Genomic DNA, 20,828 nt, shown 5'->3' on the forward strand with positions numbered 1-20,828 from the left:
ATCCGCAATTACTTTTTGGGCAACCCAATATATAAGAAGTCAAAAATGACGATCGGTTTATATGGGGGCAATATCTGTGTATAGACCGATTCGGATCAAACCGATTCCAAAGTTCAGCCAAGTCGGACAAAAATTGAGGCTCCTAGGGGCTCGAGAAGTCAAATAGGAAGATCGGTTTATATAGGAGCTATATCTAAATCTGAACCGGTATGGCCCATTTGCAATCCCCAGGGACCTACATCAATAAGAAGTATCTGTGCAAAATTTCAAGCGTTTAGCCATATGCGTTCGCCCGCTATTATGATTTCGACAGAAGGACGGACATGGCTAGATCGACTCGGAATGTCGAGACGATCCAGAATATATATACTTTATGGGGCGTAGATTAGTATTTCGAGGACTAGATTAATATACCCCCCATCCTATGGTGGTGGGTATAAAAATTTCTATTTTATCATGCATTTCTTGCAATCTCAAACATTTTTTGATATGACAGAATCTTTCTCAATGGTAAATTTGAACATTGTCAATCATTTTCCAAAGAAGCACCTCGACTATCTTAGGATTCTTGTATGTTAACGTCCAATTACATATCTTTACGACTTACTTTTATTTACTATAGATAGATTAGTTATTTACAAAGTGCTTTCGATAATGACACAGCAGAATTTTCCCCTATTCTTTCTATTACTTGATAGCTCTTCTAAGCAGTTGACTGAGCGACTTTCAACATTACACATTTGTTGCACGCAAGCAGTAGTGACTTTGATAATATTATTAAAAAAAAAGTATTTGTTTAAAAGTTTTAAGAAAGTTTAACTGACCATGGTAATTTAACAAAAAAAAATAAATAAAAATGGGAAACTAAGAACAAAAAACGACTAACTGTACCAAGTTAGTTAAGATTTTTTTTAAAGGATTCATAAAATGAAATATATACAACAAAAAAAGTGAATAAGGGTCAAAAATCCGAGATGGAATGGAACTTCAATTTTTAAAACCGAGGCAGTAATTAAAATCTATAAAAAAAAAATTAACACAAAAAAAATTAAAAACAAGTAAAAGCGTGCTAAGTTCGGCCGGGCCGAATCTTATATACCCTCCACCATGGATCGCATTTGTCGAGTTCTTTTCCCGGCATCTCTTCTTAGGCAAAAAAAGGATATAAGAAAAGATTTGCTCTGCTATTAGAGCGATATCAAGATATGGTCCGGTTTGGACCACAATTAAATTATATGTTGGAGACCTGTGTAAAATGTCAGCCAATTCGAATAAGAATTGCGCCCTTTGTGGGCTCAAGAGGTAAAATAGAGAGATCGATTTATATGGGAGCTGTATCGGGCTATTTACCGATTCAGACCATAATAAACACGTATGTTAATGGTCATGAGAGAATCCGTCGTACAAAATTTCAGGCAAATCGGATAATAATTGCGACCTCTAGAGGCTCAAGAAGTCAAGATCCCAGATCGGTTTATATGGCAGCTATATCAGGTTATGAACCGATTTGAACCATACTTGGCACAGTTGTTGGATATCATAACAAAATACTACGTGCCAAAATTCATTCAAATTGGATAAGAATTGCGCCCTCTAGAGGCTCAAAAAATTCAAGTTCCCCCCATTCCATGGTGGAGGCTAAAAAAACGATTGGAGAGCGGCCATCATCGATCACATTTGCCCATACCATCGCTTTAGAAGGAAAATTACTTAGGCTGGCCGTTCGTAGGCTCAAATCATCGTAAGTGCGATCGGTTAAGAAAAAACTATAATTTTGGGAGTTTACGAATTGCTCGATGTGGAAATTTTTCTCGTCACGTAACGCAATGTTGGATAAGAATTGCGCCCTCTAGAGGCTCAAGAAGTCAAGACCCAAGATCGGTTTATATGACAGCTTTATAAGGTTATGAACCGATTTGAACCATACTTGGCACAGTTGTTGGATATCGTAACAAAACACGTCGTGCAAAATTTCATTCCAATCGGATAAGAATTGCGCACTCTAGAGGCTCATGAAGTCAAAACCCCAGATCGGTGTATATGGCAGCTATATCAGGTTATGGACCGATTTGAACTATACTTGGCACAGATGTTGGATATCATAGCAAAACACGTTGTGCAAAATTTCATTCCAATCGGATAAGAATTGCGCACTCTAGAGGCTCAAGAAGTCAAGACCCAAGATCCGTTTATATGGCAGCTATATCAGGTTATGAACCGATTTGAACCATACTTGGCACAGTTGTTGGATATCATAGCAAAACACGTCGTGCAAAATTTCATTCCAATCGGATAAGAATTGCGCACTCTAGAGGCTCAAGAAGTCAAGACCCAAGATCCGTTTATATGGCAGCTATATCAGGCTATGGACCGATTTAAACCATACTTGGCACAGTTGTTGGATATCATAACAAAACACGTCGTGCAAAATTTCATTCCAATCGGATAAGAATTGCGTACTCTAGAGGCTCAAGAAGTCAAGACCCAAGATCGGTTTATATGGCAGCTATATCAGGTTATAGACCGATTTAAACCATACTTGGCACAGTTGTTGGATATCGTAACAAAACACGTCGTGCAAAATTTCATTCCAATCGGATAAGAATTGCGCACTCTAGAGGCTCATGAAGTCAAAACCCCAGATCGGTGTATATGGCAGCTATATCAGGTTACGGACTGATTTGAACCATACTTGGCACAGTTGTTGGATGTCACAAAAAAACACGTCGTGCAAAATTTCATTCCAATCGGATAAGAATTGCGCACTCTAGAGGCTCAAGAAGTCAAGACCCAAGATCGGTTTATATGGCAGCTATATCAAAACATGGACCGATATGGCCCATTTACAATACCAACCGACCTACACTAATAGGAAGTATTTTTGCAAAATTTCAAGCGGCTAGCTTTACTCCTTCGGAAGTTAGCGTGCTTTCGACAGACAGACGGACGGACGGACGGAGGAACAGACGGACGGAGGAACAGACGGACGGACATGGCTGGATCGACATAAAATTTCACGACGATCAAGAATATATATACTTTATGGGGTCTCAGATGAATATTTCGAGTAGTTACAATCAGAATGACGAAATTAGTATACCCCCCATCTTATGGTGGAGGGTATAAAAAGTCAAACGCATTAAGTTCGACTGTGTCGATCTTTTGATTCTTAACACCATGGACCGATGTATATCTCATACAAATTTTGCAAAAAGCAGACAAAATGTGCCACATTTGTGAACACCTTAAGTGGTTTGGCGAGTGAAGGCTCGAACGCAACGAAATCAACGCCGTAGTGGTAAAATCTTTCAAGTTTCAAAAGGTACACCATCTTACAACAAAGTAAAAAAAATATTCGAAAAAGCAAAGACGTTGCTGCAATTGCTCGAAAGTTATAAACTTGCGAACATTGCGTTACGTGACGTGACGTGAAAAATTTCCACATCGAGCAATTTGTAAACTCCCAAAATTATAGTTTTTTCTTTTCTTTTCTGAGCCTACGAACGGCCAGCCAAAGTAATTTTCCTTCCAAAGTGATGATATGGGCAAATGTGATCGATGATGGCCGCTCCCCAATCGTTTTAATACCCTCCACCATGGAATGGGGGGGAACTTGAATTTTTTGAGCCTCTAGACGGCGCAATTCTTATTCGATTTGGCTAAAATTTCGTATGAAGTCATTTTTTAGTACCTTCAACAACTGTGTTAAGTATGATCTAAATCGGTTCACAACTTGATATAGCTGCCATATAAACCGTTCTAAGATCTTAACATCTTGAGCCTCTGGAGAGCGCAATTATTCTTCTGTTTTGACTTTCAACAATTATGTTATGTTTTTGGTACTTTTACTCTGGAATCCACAGTGTTACTCCAATTTTTCTCAAATTTGATAAGCAACATTTTCTACATTGACACCTTGTATCTCACCCTGTATGTAAGATATAGAGAACTACCTTTTCCATTTTCCTGCAAGCCCATTTCGTCCTCTACAAATGTCTGGAACATTTTTTACCGCTCAGATCAACTGGTAAAAAGTTGTGAACGTATCTCCAATTGTTTCGCCTTTGGCATACTATGCGACATTCAGAAGGAAGGACGAACAGCAGGAAGAACGGAAAGAAGGAAGGACCTACAGAATATAAGGACTAACAGAAGGAAGAACTTACGGAATAATTGCCTGAGGGAAGGAAGCACGGAAACGGTAGAGTTGATGCCTAGAATCTTCAATTCCTTGATGATTGATGTCGGTTTTACATTATTGAATGCACCTTCAATGTTATGAAATGCTATCATTGTATTGGGTTGCCCAAAAAGTAATTGCGGATTTTTTAAAAGAAAGTAAATGCATTTTTAATAAAACTTAGAATGAACTTTAATCAAATATACTTTTTTTACACTTTTTTTCTAAAGCAAGCTAAAAGTAACAGCTGATAACTGACAGAAGAAAGAATACAATTACAGAGTCACAAGCTGTGAAAAAATTTGTCAACGCCCACTATATGAAAAATCCGCAATTACTTTTTGGGCAACCCAATATATCGCCGTCTAGGTCGTGAAGGGCTGGTTGAGTGGATTTGCCTTTACTGCTACCGCGACAGGGGATCTCCAGGGATCTTTGCCCAAAGATATGTCTCTACCTCAACCTCTCAAGAGTCTTCAGCATAAAAGATGCCAGACTGAATGGAAGTGTCAGATTCGGGAGCGTACTGAGAAAGCTCACAGACGTTGGGCACTACGTAGATGGGCCTTAGGCTCGAAATGGCGCCTGAATCCAAGTAGTCCACTGGCTCTACAGGAGCATGATTAGACCAATGCTTACTTATGCCTCAGTAGTTTGGTAGACTGCTATGGAGAAAAAGTGCAACATAAGGACCATACAACAGGTTGAGAGAACATCTTGTCTTGGCATAGGCTGAGCGATGTGGACCACGCCCACTAGGGCACTGGAGACGATTCTAGATATCCGACCCATTGACATACAGATTAAGTGTGAGGCAGCCAATGCGGTTATGAGACTTAAGACGATGGGAGAATGGATTGAGGATGGCAACAGCTCATACCATTGCGGTATAATCGAGGCGACGAAAGGAAACCGGGAAGGAAGGGAGAAGGTTTCCGATAAGATACTTGAGATAAACCTCAAAGTCGAGTGCGAGGCACTGCTGCCATCGGCACAGTCTTGGATTGAAGGAACCCTAGTATTGCCATCTGGAAAATCATGTTACACGGATGGATCAAAGCTAGAGGACAGAGTGGGCCTAAGGGCCTACATTGAGAACCCGGGAACTGAGATCTGTTTTAGACTGCCTGACTATAATACGGTCCTGCAGGCGGAGATCTGGGCGATCAAGGAATGCATGAAGTGGTGTGGTGCTAACGCAAGGACGTCGAGAGTGAACATCTTTACCGACAGTAAAATTGCCATAAGGGCAATAACAACCAGGACGGTAAGGTCACAAACAGTCTTGCAGTGTATCAAGGAGATTAACGCCTTCTCTGAGGATGGCAAAATCTGCATCGTTTGGGTGCCGGGCCATAACGGAGTAAGGCGAAATGAAAGGGCAGACGATATGGCGGCGAAGGCTAGAGGTCGACGCAATCCGAGTTAAGGGAGTGGCGACGAATGCGCATGCGACATTGTGGGACAGCGAAATGGTCGGTAGGACGGCGAAAGTCCTATGGAGGGATACAGATCGTGAGAAGACGAGGCTATTACTTAAAGGAAGCAAGAAGGAGATCAGTATAGCTACTGGTATTATAACGGGACACATAGGACTACGAGCTCACTCATGTAAAATGGGTGCGGCAAGTGATAGCATGTGTAGGGCATGCGGGGAAGATGATGAGTCAATGCCCGGCTTTTGCGTCTAACAAATACCGGAACTTAGATGGGGACACAATGCCAGACATGAACCAACTTAGGGGAGTGGGATTGAAAATAATTAAGGATTTTGTAAGTAGCACGGAATTTCTAACTTACAATTTTCTTTTTAGAGGTTAATTCATAGTTTTTAGAGCGCACAGCAAGCCGATTACTGGCTTAGGTGTATGTCCATAGTGGCATGGGGGGGACTAATATCTGCACCCTCTTTTCAACCTAACCTAACCTAAAGATGACAGACTACTAGATCGAAAATTTTTCGCCTTCGTGTAGTATGGTTTTCCTACTGCTGCTGCTGCTTAAGGAAGGACCGGCTTAAGAAAGGATGGATGGACAGAGGGAAGGCAAGACAGACGGACTGAAGGAAGAACTGACAGAAGCAAGAACGAGCAAAAGGAAGAACGGACGGAAGGAAGGATGGTTAAAGGAAAAGAATCGGCTAACAAATGTCCACATTATTACAATATGAATCTAAATTAGATGAACATATGTGCATATGAGAGCAATATCCAAAGCTGAACCGATCTCCTCAAAAATTTCTATAGTTTTCCTATTTAAGCCAATACAAATGTCTCTGCCAAATATAAAGTTGAGTTGATGTAAATTGCGATTTACAATTTGTAGACAAAGGAACATGGACAAATAGGCAGGCGGACATAGCTAAAGTGAATCAGATCCGTATATTTATCTATGTGTCTTTCTCCCTTCATTATGGGTGTTACATTTTATTGTAGAAAAATAAATGATTCTCAGAATTTGTTCAAGTACAATATATTTTTCTTGGCCTAATTTCTTTGGAATTGTTTTTTGTTGTATTTATTTGGAAAGAAGCTTTTACCATGAAATTGTTCAAATGAAAATTCCAAAGAAATATTTCTTTTCTTATCATGGTGTAGTGTAGTTGAAGCATATGTTCTTCTCAGAAATTTCGTTTCTTAGATAGCACTTTGCCTTTGTAATGGCAGGTGATCTTAAAGAAATATTTACAATAACACAATATTGAGGAAAACTTGTTGTTATCATAAAACGAAAAGTTTTGTTTGAAAATATTTAAGAGAAATAAAACTTAAGAATAAATAAATTAACTTCTACATCTACCATCTAAATGGCAAAATTTTCTGGTGCTGTATAGATATAAGGACGGTTTTTATACCCTACACCGCTACTGTGGTACCGGTTTTCTTGAAATTTTCACAGATGTTGCATAATGATCCCGTGGTGAAAATAGGGTACCACATTTTTTGATATCTGAAGGGGGAGCGGACCCTCCCCCTTACCCTAATTTACAGAAACGCCAGATCTTGGAAATGGGTGGTGCGATTTAAGGTAAATATTGTGTACTCTCTTATAGTAACCTAAAAACAAAAATTCGGTATCCTAATTCCGGATGGGATACCTAGGGGGGCCGCCCCTCCCCCAAAACTTACCAAATATATTTATATAGACCAATCACGACAATATGGGACTCAAATGAAAGGTATTTAAGATTAGAAAGCGTATATGACGTTCAATTGTAGGACTTAGAGTTTGGAGGACCACCCCAACCCCCAAAACACCCTTAAATCGGACATATTTACCGACCGTGGCAATATGAGACTCAAATGAAAGGTTTTTGCGAGTAAAATACGAATCTGATATGTGGAACCAAGTTTCTAGGGGTCAGCCCCTTCCCGAAAACACCACCCAAACAGGACTTATTTAGAGGCCATGACAATATGGGGCTTAAATAAAAGGTGTTTGAGTGTAGAATATGAATCTGATATCCCGATGTGGGACCAATTGCTTGGGGGTCGCCCATCCACCAAAGAAGACAAATTTACGACCATAGCAATATGGGGCTCAAATGAAAGGCCTTTGGAAGTAAGCCACAAATCTGACATCAATATTCGGGAAAAGTGTCTATGGGGCCACCCCACCCCCATAACACCACCCAAATAGGAAGTATTTGCTGACCATTGCAATATTAGGCTTAAATAAGAGGTCTTTTAGAGTATAACACGAATCTGATATATATTTTTTTTTGAAAGCCAAATCACTGAGTGGCCCATCCCATCCCCCGAAACACTCCCCAAACCGGGCATGTTTGCCGACTATTGAAAAATGTAGCTCAAATGAAGAACATTAGGGATCAACTGTGAAGGGGACGTCCCACAACCATAACAACCCCCAAATAGGACGTATTTGCTGGGCCCATGTGTTTGGGCAACGCCTCATCATGTAAACTCCCCATAAAGCAATGGCAATATGGGGTTTAAATAAATGGTATTTGAGGGCAGAATACGATACTGATATTTTTCTCAGGGCTATGTGTCTGGGGGACCTCCTCACTTCAGAAAACACCCCTAAATTGAACATAATTGGAGAAAATTTTCCAACCATTGCAATATGGAGCTCAAATGAAAGGTATTTGGGAGTAGAGCCCGAAACACGTACCCACTTTCGGGACCATATATCTGGGGGTCCACACCACCCCCTTGACCCACCAAACACCACCCTGGGGTCATTCCCAGTATCCATGTAGAAGTCTTTTAAGAATGAGGAACATCTAACATTCAAATTCAAATGACCTGAATACCCCCTGAGCGAATTCATACACCAATATAGATCATATGGGATTCGGATAAGGCATTCGTAGCATGGTATTTCATAGAAAGCTCTTTTACTGTCAAAAATAAATATTCAAAGGATAATTTTGTACCACATAAAGTAAAAGAAGGCGCAGCGGAGCGGGCCCGGTTCTGCTAGTTCTGCAATAAAATGGGGGTTTGCTAACCGATTCCCTCGAAATTTGGCAGGAAGGATTTTCCTATGACTCTTAACATTACTGGTGAATTTCATAGAAATCGGTTTAGATTTGGATATAGCTTCCGTATATATGTTTGTCCGATTTGCAGTAATAATGCAATAAAATGGTCACTTGCTAACCGATTCTTTTGAAATTTGGCAGGAAGGATATTTTCTTGACTCTCGATATTTTTGGTGAATTTCATGAAAATCGGTTCAGATTTGCATAAAGCTCCCATATATATGTTTGTCCGATTTGCAGTAATACAGCAATAAAATGGTCATTTTTTAGCCGATTCTCTCGAAATTTGACAGAAAGGATTTTCTTATGACTTTCAATATTACTGGCGAATTTCATAGAAATCGGTTCAGATTTGCATATAGCTCCCATATATATGTTGATCCGATTTGCAGTAATAATGCAATAAAATGGTCATTTGTTAACCAATTCTCTTGAAATTTAGTGGAAAGGATTTTCTCTTGACTCTCGATAAAAATGGTGAATTTCAAAGAAATCGGTTCAGATTTGGATATAGCTCCCATATATATGTTTGTCCGATTTGCAGTATTACAGCAATAAAATGGTCATTTGCTAACCAATTCACTTGAAATTTAGTAGAAAGGATTTTGTCTTGAGTCTCGATATTACTGGCGAATTTCATAGAAATCAGTTCAGATTTGGATATAGCTCCCATATATATGTTCGCCCGATTTACAGTAATACTGCAATAAAATGGTCAATTGTTAACCGATTCTCTTGAAATTTAGTAGGAAGGATTTTCTTATGACTCTCGATAATACTGATGAATTTCAAAGAAATCTGTTCAGATTTGGATATAGCTCCCATATATATGTTCGTCCGATTTGCAGTAATACTGCAATAAAATGGTCATTTGTTAACCAATTCTCTCGAAACTTGGCAGGAAGGATTTTACTATGACTCTCGATAAAAATGTTGAATATCAAAGAAATCGGTTCGGATTTGCATATAGCTCCCATATATATGTTCGTCCGATTTGCAGTAATACTGCAATAAAATGGTCATTTGTTAACTGATTCTCTTGAAATTTAGTGGAAATGATTTTCTCTTGACTCTCGATATTGCTGGTAAATTTTATAGAAATCGGTTCAGATTTGCATATAGCTCCCACATATATATTCGTCTGATTTGCAGTAATATTGCAATAAAATGGTCATTTGTTAACTGATTCTCTTGAAATTTAGTGGAAATGATTTTCTCTTGACTCTCGATATTGCTGGTAAATTTTATAGAAATCGGTTCAGATTTCCATATAGCTCCCACATATATATTCGTCTGATTTGCAGTAATATTGCAATAAAATGGTCATTTGTTAACCGATTCTCTCGAAATTTGGGCGGAAGGATTTTCTTATGACTCTCGATATTTTTGGTGAAATTCATTAAAATCGGTTCAGATTTGCATAAAGCTCCCATATATATGTTCGTCCGATTTGCAGTATTACAGCAATAAAATGGTCATTTGTTAACCGATTCTCTTGAAATTAAGTAGGAAGGATTTTCTTATGACTCTCGATAATGCTGGTGAATTTCATAGAAATCGGTTCAGATTTGCATATAGCTCCCATATATATATTCGTCCGATTTGCAGTAATACTGCAATAAAATGGTCTCTTGTTAACCGATTCTCTCGAATTTTGACAGAAAGGATTTTCTTATGACTCTCGACATTATTGGTGAATTTCATAGAAATCGGTTCAGATTTAGATATAGCTCTCGTATATGTATATCGCTCGATTTTCACTTCTAAAGCCACTGCAAACGCATTTCTTTAAACAAAAATTTTAATATTAAATTTCAATTTGTCTATGCTTGCACATTAATGGAGAACTAATCTGTCAATAAACCAACTATTCAAATAGCCTAAAGTTTTTGTACAAACAAAATTAAAATTGTCAGTTCATTTAAAATGTGGCACAGCAATTGCATTATAACAAGCTTTGATTATTGCCTTGGTAATTTTTGCCCAACAATGTTTTCCCTAGAATAGTTAGCTAATCAATGTAATGTACTATATGCAATAACTTTACACTTTTCTACTTTTGGTCAATCAATAGTTTGGGAAACCTTTTACCCAATCGACTGTGGCCATCGTCATGCTGTGGATGTTGCTATGTTGCCATTCGACTAGCACGGAAGGTCATCGCATATTGGCGGTTTTTTCATTTCCTGGTAAAAGTCATTACATGATGCATTCGGCCCTCATTAGGGAGCTGGTGCAGAGGGGTCATCAGGTGACCATGGTGGCAGCATTCAGTTTGAAACATTTGAATTTGGGTCACAACTATACGGAAATACTAATCGAGCCAGTCTATGATTTTTGGAGTGATGGTAAGAGTGTGTGCAAAGATTAAATTGCGAAAATTCTTATGGCAGCTTTACATTTTAGTTATACCCTTCTTAAAGGCCGACAATATATTTGATCTCACCACCATTGGCGTCTTGGATTATCACTATATGCTTGAGGTCATAGGGCTTACCACCACAGAGCATGCCTTGAAGCAGCCCAAGATTCAAGAGCTTATAAATCATCCCCATCCCAGGGGTGAATATGATCTGCTATTGTGTGAGCAATTCTATCAAGAACCCTTTTTGGCCTTGGCCCACCTCTATGACATCCCAGTGGTGACCAGTGGCACATTGGGCTTTGAGAATCACATGAGTCAAATGATGGGTCTATTGTCACCCTGGTCTTTTGTTCCTCATGGTTTTACCGATTACAGTGATCGCATGACATTTAAGGAGCGTCTCTTAAACACCTACTATTCTCTGGGTGAGGATATTTTGCGAGAATATCACTATTTTCCCCAAATGGATCGAATGGTTCAAAAGTATTTTGGACATTTAAATGGTAAGTAAGAAGAAGCTTTCTGCCAAAAGAAATAAAAAAAATTTAAAGAAAAAAATTTCGTGAAAGATTAATGAAATACGGATGACATGTATGAAAAAATGATTAAGCAGATTTTTCGTCGAAATATGTAAATTTCTTTACAAAAAGGCTACGAAGGACGAATAGGATGAACGACGAGCGGAAGGAGGGTCGGGTGGGCGAACGAATGGGTAGACGTATCTTCCATAATTATGGTCTTTTTTTGTTCTGTCATTCCTAATAAATTTGGACAAAATTTTAGAAACGTAAAGAAGGACAAGCTAAGGGACGAATAGAAATATGAACGGATGGCTGAAGGTACAGAAGGATGGGTCGACGGGCAGAAGATTGGACATAAGGAAAGACTGCCAGAAGAAATGATGGACCGAAGAAAGGTTGGATGGAAGGAAGAACCCGAAAAAGGTGGACTGAAGGAAGGATTGACAGAAGAAAGGACGGACAGAAAAAAGGACGGACAGAAAAAAGGACGGACAGAAGAAAGGACGGACAGAAGAAAGGACGGATGAAAGGATGGGTCGACGGGCAGAAGATTGGACATAAGGAAAGACTGCCAGAAGAAATGATGGATGGAAGAAAGGTTGGATGGAAGAAAGGTTGGATGGAAGGAAGAACCCGAAAAAGGTGAACTGAAAGAAGGACTGACAGAAGAAAGGACGGACAGAAAAAAGGACGGACAGAAAAAAGGACGGACAGAAGAAGGGACGGACAGAAGAAAGGACGGATGAAAGGAATAACCGGAAAAAAGATGAACTGACGGAAGGACTGATAGAAGAAAGGACGGGTAGAAGGAAGGACGGACAGAAGAAAGGACGGACAGAAGAAAGGATGGATGGAAGAATGGTCGGATGAAAGGAAGCACCGAGAGGAAAGGACGGACAGAAGAAAGGACGGACAGAAGAAAGGACGGACGGAAGAAAGTTCGGATGGAAGGAAGAATCGGAAAAAAGATGGACTGACGGAAAGACGGACAGAAGAAGGATGGAAAGAAGGAAGGATAGACAAAAGGAAGGACAGACAGAAGGAAGGACAGACAGAAGGAAGGACGGACAGAAGGAAGGACAGATAGAAGGAAGGACAGACAGAAGGAAGGACAGACAGAAGGAAGGACAGACAGATGGAAGGACAGACAGAAGGAAGGACAGACAGAAGGAAGAACAGACAGAAGGAAGGACAGACAGAAGGAAGGACAGACAGAAGGAAGGAAGGACAGACAAACAAAAGGAAGGACAGGCAGAAGGAAGGAAGGACAGACAGAAGGAAGAAAGGACAGACAGAAGGAAGGAAGGACAGACAGAAGGAAGGACAGACAGAAGGTAGGACAGGCAGAAGGTAGGATGGAAAGAACAAAAGACATTTAAAAGGAAGCACATGCCTGCAAAAGAATCACGACGGTTAGACAAATGGAAAGACGCGCAGTAGAAGAAGTCGGGTGAAAGAAACGATGTGCAAAAGGAAGAACGGAAAAAGGATAGAAATATGTAATTTATTTTTTAAAAACGATTCGGGGAACGTGCACAATGAACGCCAGAAGGTCGGACGGATAGTCGAACGAAAGGGCAGATGTATCTTCCATAATTACGCCCGTGCTTTTGTCTGTCATTCCTTATGAATTTCGACAAATTTTTCTTTAGAAAATATAATCTTACCGATGTATGTATGTAAGAATGGACGCAGGAAGAAGTAGAGAAATACGGACGGGTGGGCAAATGTACAGCAAGATGGGCCTACGGATGGAGGGTTGAACATAAGGAAAGGAAAGAGTGGAAAAAAGACCGATAGAAGGAAGAACGGACAACACAACGATGGTAGGAAGGAAGGACAGACAGAAGGAAGGATGTACAGAAGGAAGGCCGGAAAGAACAAGAGACGGAAAGAATAAAGGACAGAAGGAAGGACGGGCAAAAGGAAGCACGAAAAAAGTAAGGAAGGACGATTGGGCAGAAGGAATAATGGACAGAATAAGGTCGGAGAAAGAATGGAAGTACAAAAGGACGAACGAAAACAAGGAAGGACGGTATTTCTGCCAGGAAGGAGTGTCAGAATAAAGGACGGACGGGAGAAAAGATGTGCGGAAGAAAGGACGAAAGGGGGACCAATGAAAAGACGGACTAAAACAATGACGAACGGAAAAAGAACGGACGGATGAAAGGATGGAGTGACGAAAGGTCGGACGGAAGAAAGGCCAAAAAAAATATTGAATGAAGGATGAACAGAAGATTAATTGAAACAAGGAAGGACAGACATAAGTATAGACGTACAGAGAGAAGGACGTGCAGAAAGAGTACGAACAGAATACAGAAGGTAGGGCGGAAAAGAGAAAGGAAGGACAGAAGGAATGACGGACAGAAATAGAGACGGACGGAAAGAAAGACGTAAAGGAGTATTGGCGTTAATAAGATTGGAAGGACAAAGGGGGACGGACAGAAAATTGGATAGAAGGAAAAACGGATTGATAGAAGCACGAGCAGAATAAAGGACAGACAGAAGAAAAAACAGACACAAACAAGGATGGGTAGAAGGAACTACGTACAGAAGGAAGACGGACAGAAGGAAGACTGACAGAAGGAAGACGGATAGAAGGAAGACGGACAGAAGGAAGACGGACAAAAGGAAGACGGACAGAAGGAAGACGGACAGATGGAAGACGGACAGAAGAATGACGGACAAAAGGAAGACGGACAGAAGGAAGGCGAACAGAAGGAAGAAACAAAATAAGGATGGATGAGCAAAAAAAGGATCTACAGAAGTAATGACGGATGGAAGGATGTACAAGAGGCTGGCAGAAGGAGGCACGGAAAGAATGGGAGACCGAAGGCGTGCAAAATGAAGGATGGGAAAAGAACTGATAAGCGGAAGCAAGGACGTGTAGAAGGAAGGACGGACAAAAGTAGGACGGGCAGAGACAAGAAAAAACGGACTTAAGAAGGATGGACATACGGATGGACGGACATAAGAAAGGACTGGCAGAAAGAAGAATGGACGATTAAGCAAATGATAAGTCGAAAAGAAAGAAAAAGGGAGAGAAGAAAGGGCGGACAAAAGGAGAGAAAGGCAGATAGATGGATGACGGACAAAAGGTAGGACAGAAGGAAAAACGGATTGAATGAAGCAGGAACAGTAGGAAGGACGAACAGAAGTAAAAATGGAAACGAAGGAGGATGTGTAGAAGGAGGATGTGTAGAAGGAGGATGTGTAGAAGGAGGATGTGTAGAAGAAGGATGTGTAGAAGGAGGATGAGTAGAAGGAATTTGTGTAGAAGCAGTGACATATAAAAGGAAGACATTCAAAAGGGAGAACAAAAATAAGATTGGACGGACAGAAGGAAGGACCTACAAAAGTAAATACGGATGGAAAGACGGAAAAGTGAAACGAAAACCGAAGCCAGGTCGTTTAAAAGGAAACAAGGACAAAAAAAAGACAGGCATAAGAAAGGACTGGCGGAGAGAAGAACATGCGATTAGGCAGAAGATTGGTCAAAAAGAAGGAAAGAGAAAGAGAAGAGAGAACGAACAGAAGAAAGAACGCACAAAAAGGAGGAAGTACGGACAGAGGAAGGCGGACAAAAAGTAGGGCAGAAGGAAGAACAAATTAAATGAAGCACGAACAGAAGGAAAAACGAACACGAAGAGAGTGATGTGTAGAAGGAACGAGGTACATGAAGAAGACGGACAGAAGGGAGAAAGAAAATTAAAATGGAAGGTCAGAAGAAAGGACCTGCTTTACTTCTGCGGATGGAAGGAAGGAAGAAATACGGATGAATGGATGGAAGGATTGGCAGAAGGAAGAACATACAGGAGGATGACAGAAGATGCCGAAAAAAACAAAGGACGTAAAAAAACTACAAACGAAAGCAAGGACGCATAAAAGGAAAGACGAACAAAGAAAGGGCGGGCTGAGAGAAGAAACGACGGGTTTAAGAACGATAAAGATGGGCATAAGAGGTCCGAACACAAAAAAGGACGGGCAAAAGAAAGGATGGACAGAAGAAAAAACGAACACAAAGAGCGATGTATAAAACGAACGGCGTACAGAAGGAAAACGGACAGAAGGCAGAACGAAAAAAAGCATGGACGGACAGAAGTAAGGACTACAGAAGTTAAAACGAAAGGAAGGAAGGACGGACAGAAGAAATGACGTACAGGAGGCTAGCAGAAGAAGGCACAAAAAGAAGGATGGACATAAGGCAAACAGAACGAAGGACGGAAAAAAGAAACAATAGACGAAGCACGGACGTAAAAAAAAGGAAGGACGGACAGAGAGAATAAAAGATGGGCTTAGGAATGATGGACATAAGGAAGGATGGGATATGGGATGGATGATAAGAAAGGACTGGCAAAAAGAGAGACGGACGGTTAAGCAGAAGATAGGTCGAATAGAAGGAACGAGGAAGAGAAGAATGGACGGACAGAAGAGAAGACGGACAAAAGGAAGGAAGGACGGACAGAGGGAGGACGGATAGAGGGAGAACGGACAGAGGGAGGACGGACAGAGGGAGGACGGACAGAGGGAGAACGGACAGAGGGAGGACGGACAGAGGGAGGACGGACAGAGGGAGGACGGACAGAAGAAAACACGAACACAAATAAGGACGTGTAGAAGGAACGAGAAAGGAAGGAAGATGTACAGAAGGTAGATCGAAAAAGGAGGATGGATGGACGGAAGGAAGGACATACAGAAGTTAGAACGAATGGAAGGAAGGACTGACAGAAGGAAGAACGAATGGAAGGAAGGACTGACAGAAAGAAAGACGTACAAGAGGTTGGCAGAAGGAGGCACGGATAGAAAAAGGAAACGAAAATATAGCAGCACTGACGTATAAAAGGAAGGACGAACAGAGAGAAGAAAAGGTGGTCTTAAGAATGATGAACATAAGGAAAGACGGACATAAGAAAAGGCAAGCAGAAAGAAGCACTGGCGAAGAAGCAGAAGATAGATCGAAAATAAGGAAAGACAGAGAGAAGAAAGGGCGTACAAAAGGAAGATTGGAAGGAAGGAGGGGTATAGTGAAGGAAGAGCAGGGGTACTGAAGGAAGAACGGACAGAAGGCAGAACGTATTGAAGGAAATACGCATCAAAGGAACAACTGATAGAAGCAAGAACGGACAAAATAAATGACTGCCACAAGGAAAGCTGAACAGAAGGAAGAAAGGATGAACCGAAGTAAGGAAAGACCGAAAAAATAACGTGCAGAAAGAAGGACAGACAGAAGAAGAGCTCATTAAAAGTTAATTGTTGGAATTCGGAACTTTGAAATGCTTGCACGCATAGTGTGATTTTTATACCCTCTACCACAGGATGGGGGTATAATTATTTCGTCATTCTGTTTGTAACACCTCGAAATGGGCGTCTAAGACTCTATAAAGTATATATATTTTTGATCGTCATGACATTTTAAGTCGATCTAGCCATGTCCGTCCGTCCGTCCGTCTGTCTGTCGAAAGCACGCTAACTTTCGAAGGAGTAAAGCTAGCCGCTTGAAATTTTGCAGTAAAACTTTTTATTAGTGTGGGTCAGTTGGGATTGTAAATGGGCCAAATCGGTCCATGTTTTGATATAGCTGCCATATAAACCGATCTTGGGTCTTGAATTCTTGAGCCTCTAGAGGGCGCAAATCTCGTCCGATTGGACTGAAATTTTGCACGTGCTGTTTTGCTATCACTTCCAACAACTGTGCTAAGTATGGTTTAAATCGGTTCATAGCCTGGTATAGCTGCCATATAATCCGATCTTGAATCTTGAGTTCTAGAGCCGCTAGAGGGCGCCTTTCTCATCCAATTTTCTGAAATTTTGCATGAGGTGTTTTGTTATGACTTCCAACAACTGTGTTAAGTATGGTTCAAATCGGTTCTTAATCTGGAATAGCTGCCATACATAAGCTGATCTTGGATCTTGAGTTCTTGAGCCGCTAGAGGGCGCAGTTCTCATCTGATTTGGCTGAAATTTTGCATGAGGTGCATAACCTAATATAGCTGACATATAAACCGATGTGGAACATTGACTTCTTGAGCCTCTAGGGAGCGAAATTCTAATCCGATTTGGCAGACATTTTGTACAATGGCTTCTCCCATGCGTGTTCAATATGGTGATGAATCGATCTATAGCTTGATACAGCTCCCATATAAACCGATCTCTAGATTCTTGAGACCTTCTTTGTTTGCCTAAAAATAGATAAGAAGAAGAAGAGAAGAAGACAAAGAACTCGATAAACGCGATCCATGATGGAGGGTATATAAGATTCGGCCCGGCCAAACTTAGCACGCTCTTACTTGTTAGAAGATGATTTAATTAATATAAATTTTTTATATATTATTATTATTTTATATAGTGGGTTGCCCAAAAAGTAATTGCGGATTTTTCATATAGTCGGCGTTGACAAACTTTTCACAGCTTGTGACTCTGTAATTGCATTCCTTCTTCTGTCAGTTATCAGCTGTTACTTTTAGCTTGCTTTAGAAAAAAAGTGTAAAAAAAGTATATTTGATTAAAGTTCATTCTATGTTTTATTAAAAATGCATTTACTTTCTTTTAAAAAATCCGCAATTACTTTTTGGGCAACCCAATATTTTATATATATTGACCTTATTGCAGTTTCTATTCCCTCGGTATCTAAAATGGAGAAGAACATTTCGGTAATGTTGCTCAACAGTCATATTCCCTTATCTGCACCAGTGCCATTGGTGCCTGGTATGGTGTTTGTAGGAGGCATGCATATTTATCCACCCAAGAAACTGCCACAAGATATACAGCAATTTCTGGATGAAGCTCCAGAGGGAGCCATCTACTTCAGTTTGGGTAAGTCTAACCAGGATATGCACAAATGTTCGATTCATAATTACCCCTCTTTCATTTGAAGGCAGCAATGTGCAATCCAAGGATATGCCTGATGATAAGCTGCGTATATTTCTCGATGTTTTTGCCTCTATGAAACAACGTGTCATCTGGAAATTTGAAAATGAGAGCATTGTTAATCTTCCCAAAAATATCCTTATCAAGAAATGGCTGCCTCAATCGGATATCTTGGCCCATGGTAATGTCAAAGTTTTCATAACCCATGGTGGCCTCTTTGGCACCCAAGAGGGTGTTCATCATGGTGTACCCATGTTGGGTATACCCTTTTACTGTGATCAACAACTGAATCTCAAGAAGGCCGAAAGAAATGGTTATGCCATAAGTTTGCATTTTCAATCGATTACCCATGATGTTCTCAAGGATGCCTTAAATCGTTTAATATACGATGCTAGCTATCATGATAATGTCAAACGTTACTCTAACATCTTTAGGGATCGTCCAATACAGTCACGTGATGCTGCTGTCTATTGGATCGAATATGTGATACGACACAAAGGTGCTCCACAGATACGTTCGGCTGGCCTTGATCTGACATGGTATCAATTCTATTTGCTTGATGTCATAGCATTTGTTGTTGCTGCATTGTTGTTGGCAAGCCTGGCTATTGTTATCCTTGTGAGACAGATACTCTACGGTATAAGGCAAAGAAGGAAAATTAAAATGAATTAATTAAAGAATAGTTGTTTTGTGCTATTTCATTTATGCCATAATGATTCTTTTATCATTTTTATTGCCTCGGCTATTAAGCAACATTAACATTGCCTAAAACCAGCTGAATCACTTTGGAAATTCTCCAATTGAAATTATTTAAACATACACATGCCACAATTATCTACCGTATAGTTATCTACCGGTAATAATTATTCAATTAACTTGTAGTAATTCACAGCTCATAACTCAAATGAAGCCATCAGATAACTGTCTACAAAATCTGACAGTGTTTTACAATATAATTGTGTTAATTACTACACAAACTGCAACCTCATCTCTATCGGTCTGCGTGTTTAATTGACGTGAAAAATGCATTCATTGTCTTTTAAGATACTACAAATGTCGTATCTATCGATCAATAATAAAGAAAATTTATAGACTCCTTAAAATTTGTTCAAAAAAAGCTCGAACAGACGGAAGAGATGTCGAATTCTCAGTCGTTTATATGTGAGTGTGCAAGTAGCACTGGCGGCATAACACGAAAAACTTTTGGATTATATTTTTTGAGTTGAGTTTCATAGTCTATCAATTTTCTTTGTCTTTGTATCGACTATATTGAACCTAAAGAGGGGGAAAATATGAATTGTATAGATAATGGCTTATGTCGAACAGTGACCGAAAATCAAAACAAGTAAAAAGGAATTAAGTTCGGCCGGGCCGAACTTTGGATACCCACCACCTCGGGTATACTTGTAAACCACCCTTCATCATAATCCGGTGAAAATTGCATACCTTATGTCCCATAGCAGTTATTGTGTTGCCCAAAAAGTAATTGCGGATTTTTCATATAGTCGGCGTTGAAAAATTTTTTCAAAGCTTGTGACTCTGTAATTGCATTCTTTCTTCTGTCAGTTATCAGCTGTAACTTTTAGCTTGCTTTAGAAAAAAAGTGTGAAAAAAATATATTTCATTAAAGTTAATTCTAAGTTTTACTAAAAATGCATTTATTTTCTTTAAAAAAATCCGCAATTACTTTTTGGGCAACCCAATATATCGATATATGCTCCGATTTGGACCAAATACTAATCGGTACAAGTCATTGTTCATGTATAACAAAAAATTGATCTTTTTAGTGGCTATATCTAAAAAAACCGATCCGAACCATATACGACACGGATGTCGAAAAGCCTAACATATGTCACTGTGTCAAATTACAGTGAAATCGGATTATAAATACTCCTTTTATGGGACCAAGACTTTAAATCGAGATATCAGTCTACATGGCAGCTATATTCAAATCTGAACCGATTTGGGCCTAGTTGCAGAAATATGTCGAAGAACCTAACACAAAGCAATGTCCCAAGTATCGGCGAAATCCGACAATAAATGCGCCTTTTAAGGACTCAAAACCTTAAATCGAGAGATCGGTCTATATGGCAGCTATATATAAATCAAGACCGATCTGTGCCATATTGCAGAAGTATATTAAGGGGCTTAACTTAACTCACTGTCCCAAATTTTGGCGACATTGGAGAGTAAATGCCCCTTTTATGGCCCAAAACCATAAATCGAGAGAACGGTCTATATGGCAGCTATATCGAAATCTGCACCGATCGGGGCCAAATTGAAAAACGATTTCCAGCGGCTTAACACAACTCACTGTCTCAAATTTCAACAAAAACGGATAATAAATGCGCCTTTTATGGGCCCAAGACCTTAAATCGAGAGATCGGT

At 40.0% G+C, this 20,828-nt stretch overlaps 1 protein-coding gene across 1 annotated transcript; it reads left to right on the plus strand.

Annotated features, from left to right (window-relative positions):
* Positions 1-748: 748 nt before the first annotated feature.
* Positions 749-19,129, plus strand: LOC106088342 (UDP-glycosyltransferase UGT5). The gene is made up of 5 exons (XM_059370140.1): positions 749-828; positions 10,762-11,035; positions 11,094-11,555; positions 18,183-18,386; positions 18,448-19,129. The coding sequence occupies exons 1-5, from the start codon at positions 826-828 to the stop codon at positions 19,110-19,112; spliced, it is 1,608 nt and encodes a 535-aa protein (XP_059226123.1). The 5' UTR covers positions 749-825; the 3' UTR covers positions 19,113-19,129.
* The last annotated feature ends 1,699 nt before the right edge of the window (positions 19,130-20,828 follow it).

The sequence above is a fragment of the Stomoxys calcitrans genome, chromosome 5 (genome assembly GCF_963082655.1).
Source record: "Stomoxys calcitrans chromosome 5, idStoCalc2.1, whole genome shotgun sequence".
In the NCBI taxonomy this organism is placed as follows: Eukaryota; Metazoa; Arthropoda; class Insecta; order Diptera; family Muscidae; genus Stomoxys; species Stomoxys calcitrans.

Coding starts and splice junctions, on each gene's coding strand:
- LOC106088342 (XM_059370140.1), top strand. Junction 11,036..11,093: donor CTATGATTTTTGGAGTGATG/GTAAGAGTGTGT, acceptor TTTACATTTTAG/TTATACCCTTCTTAAAGGCC. Junction 11,556..18,182: donor GTATTTTGGACATTTAAATG/GTAAGTAAGAAG, acceptor ACCTTATTGCAG/TTTCTATTCCCTCGGTATCT.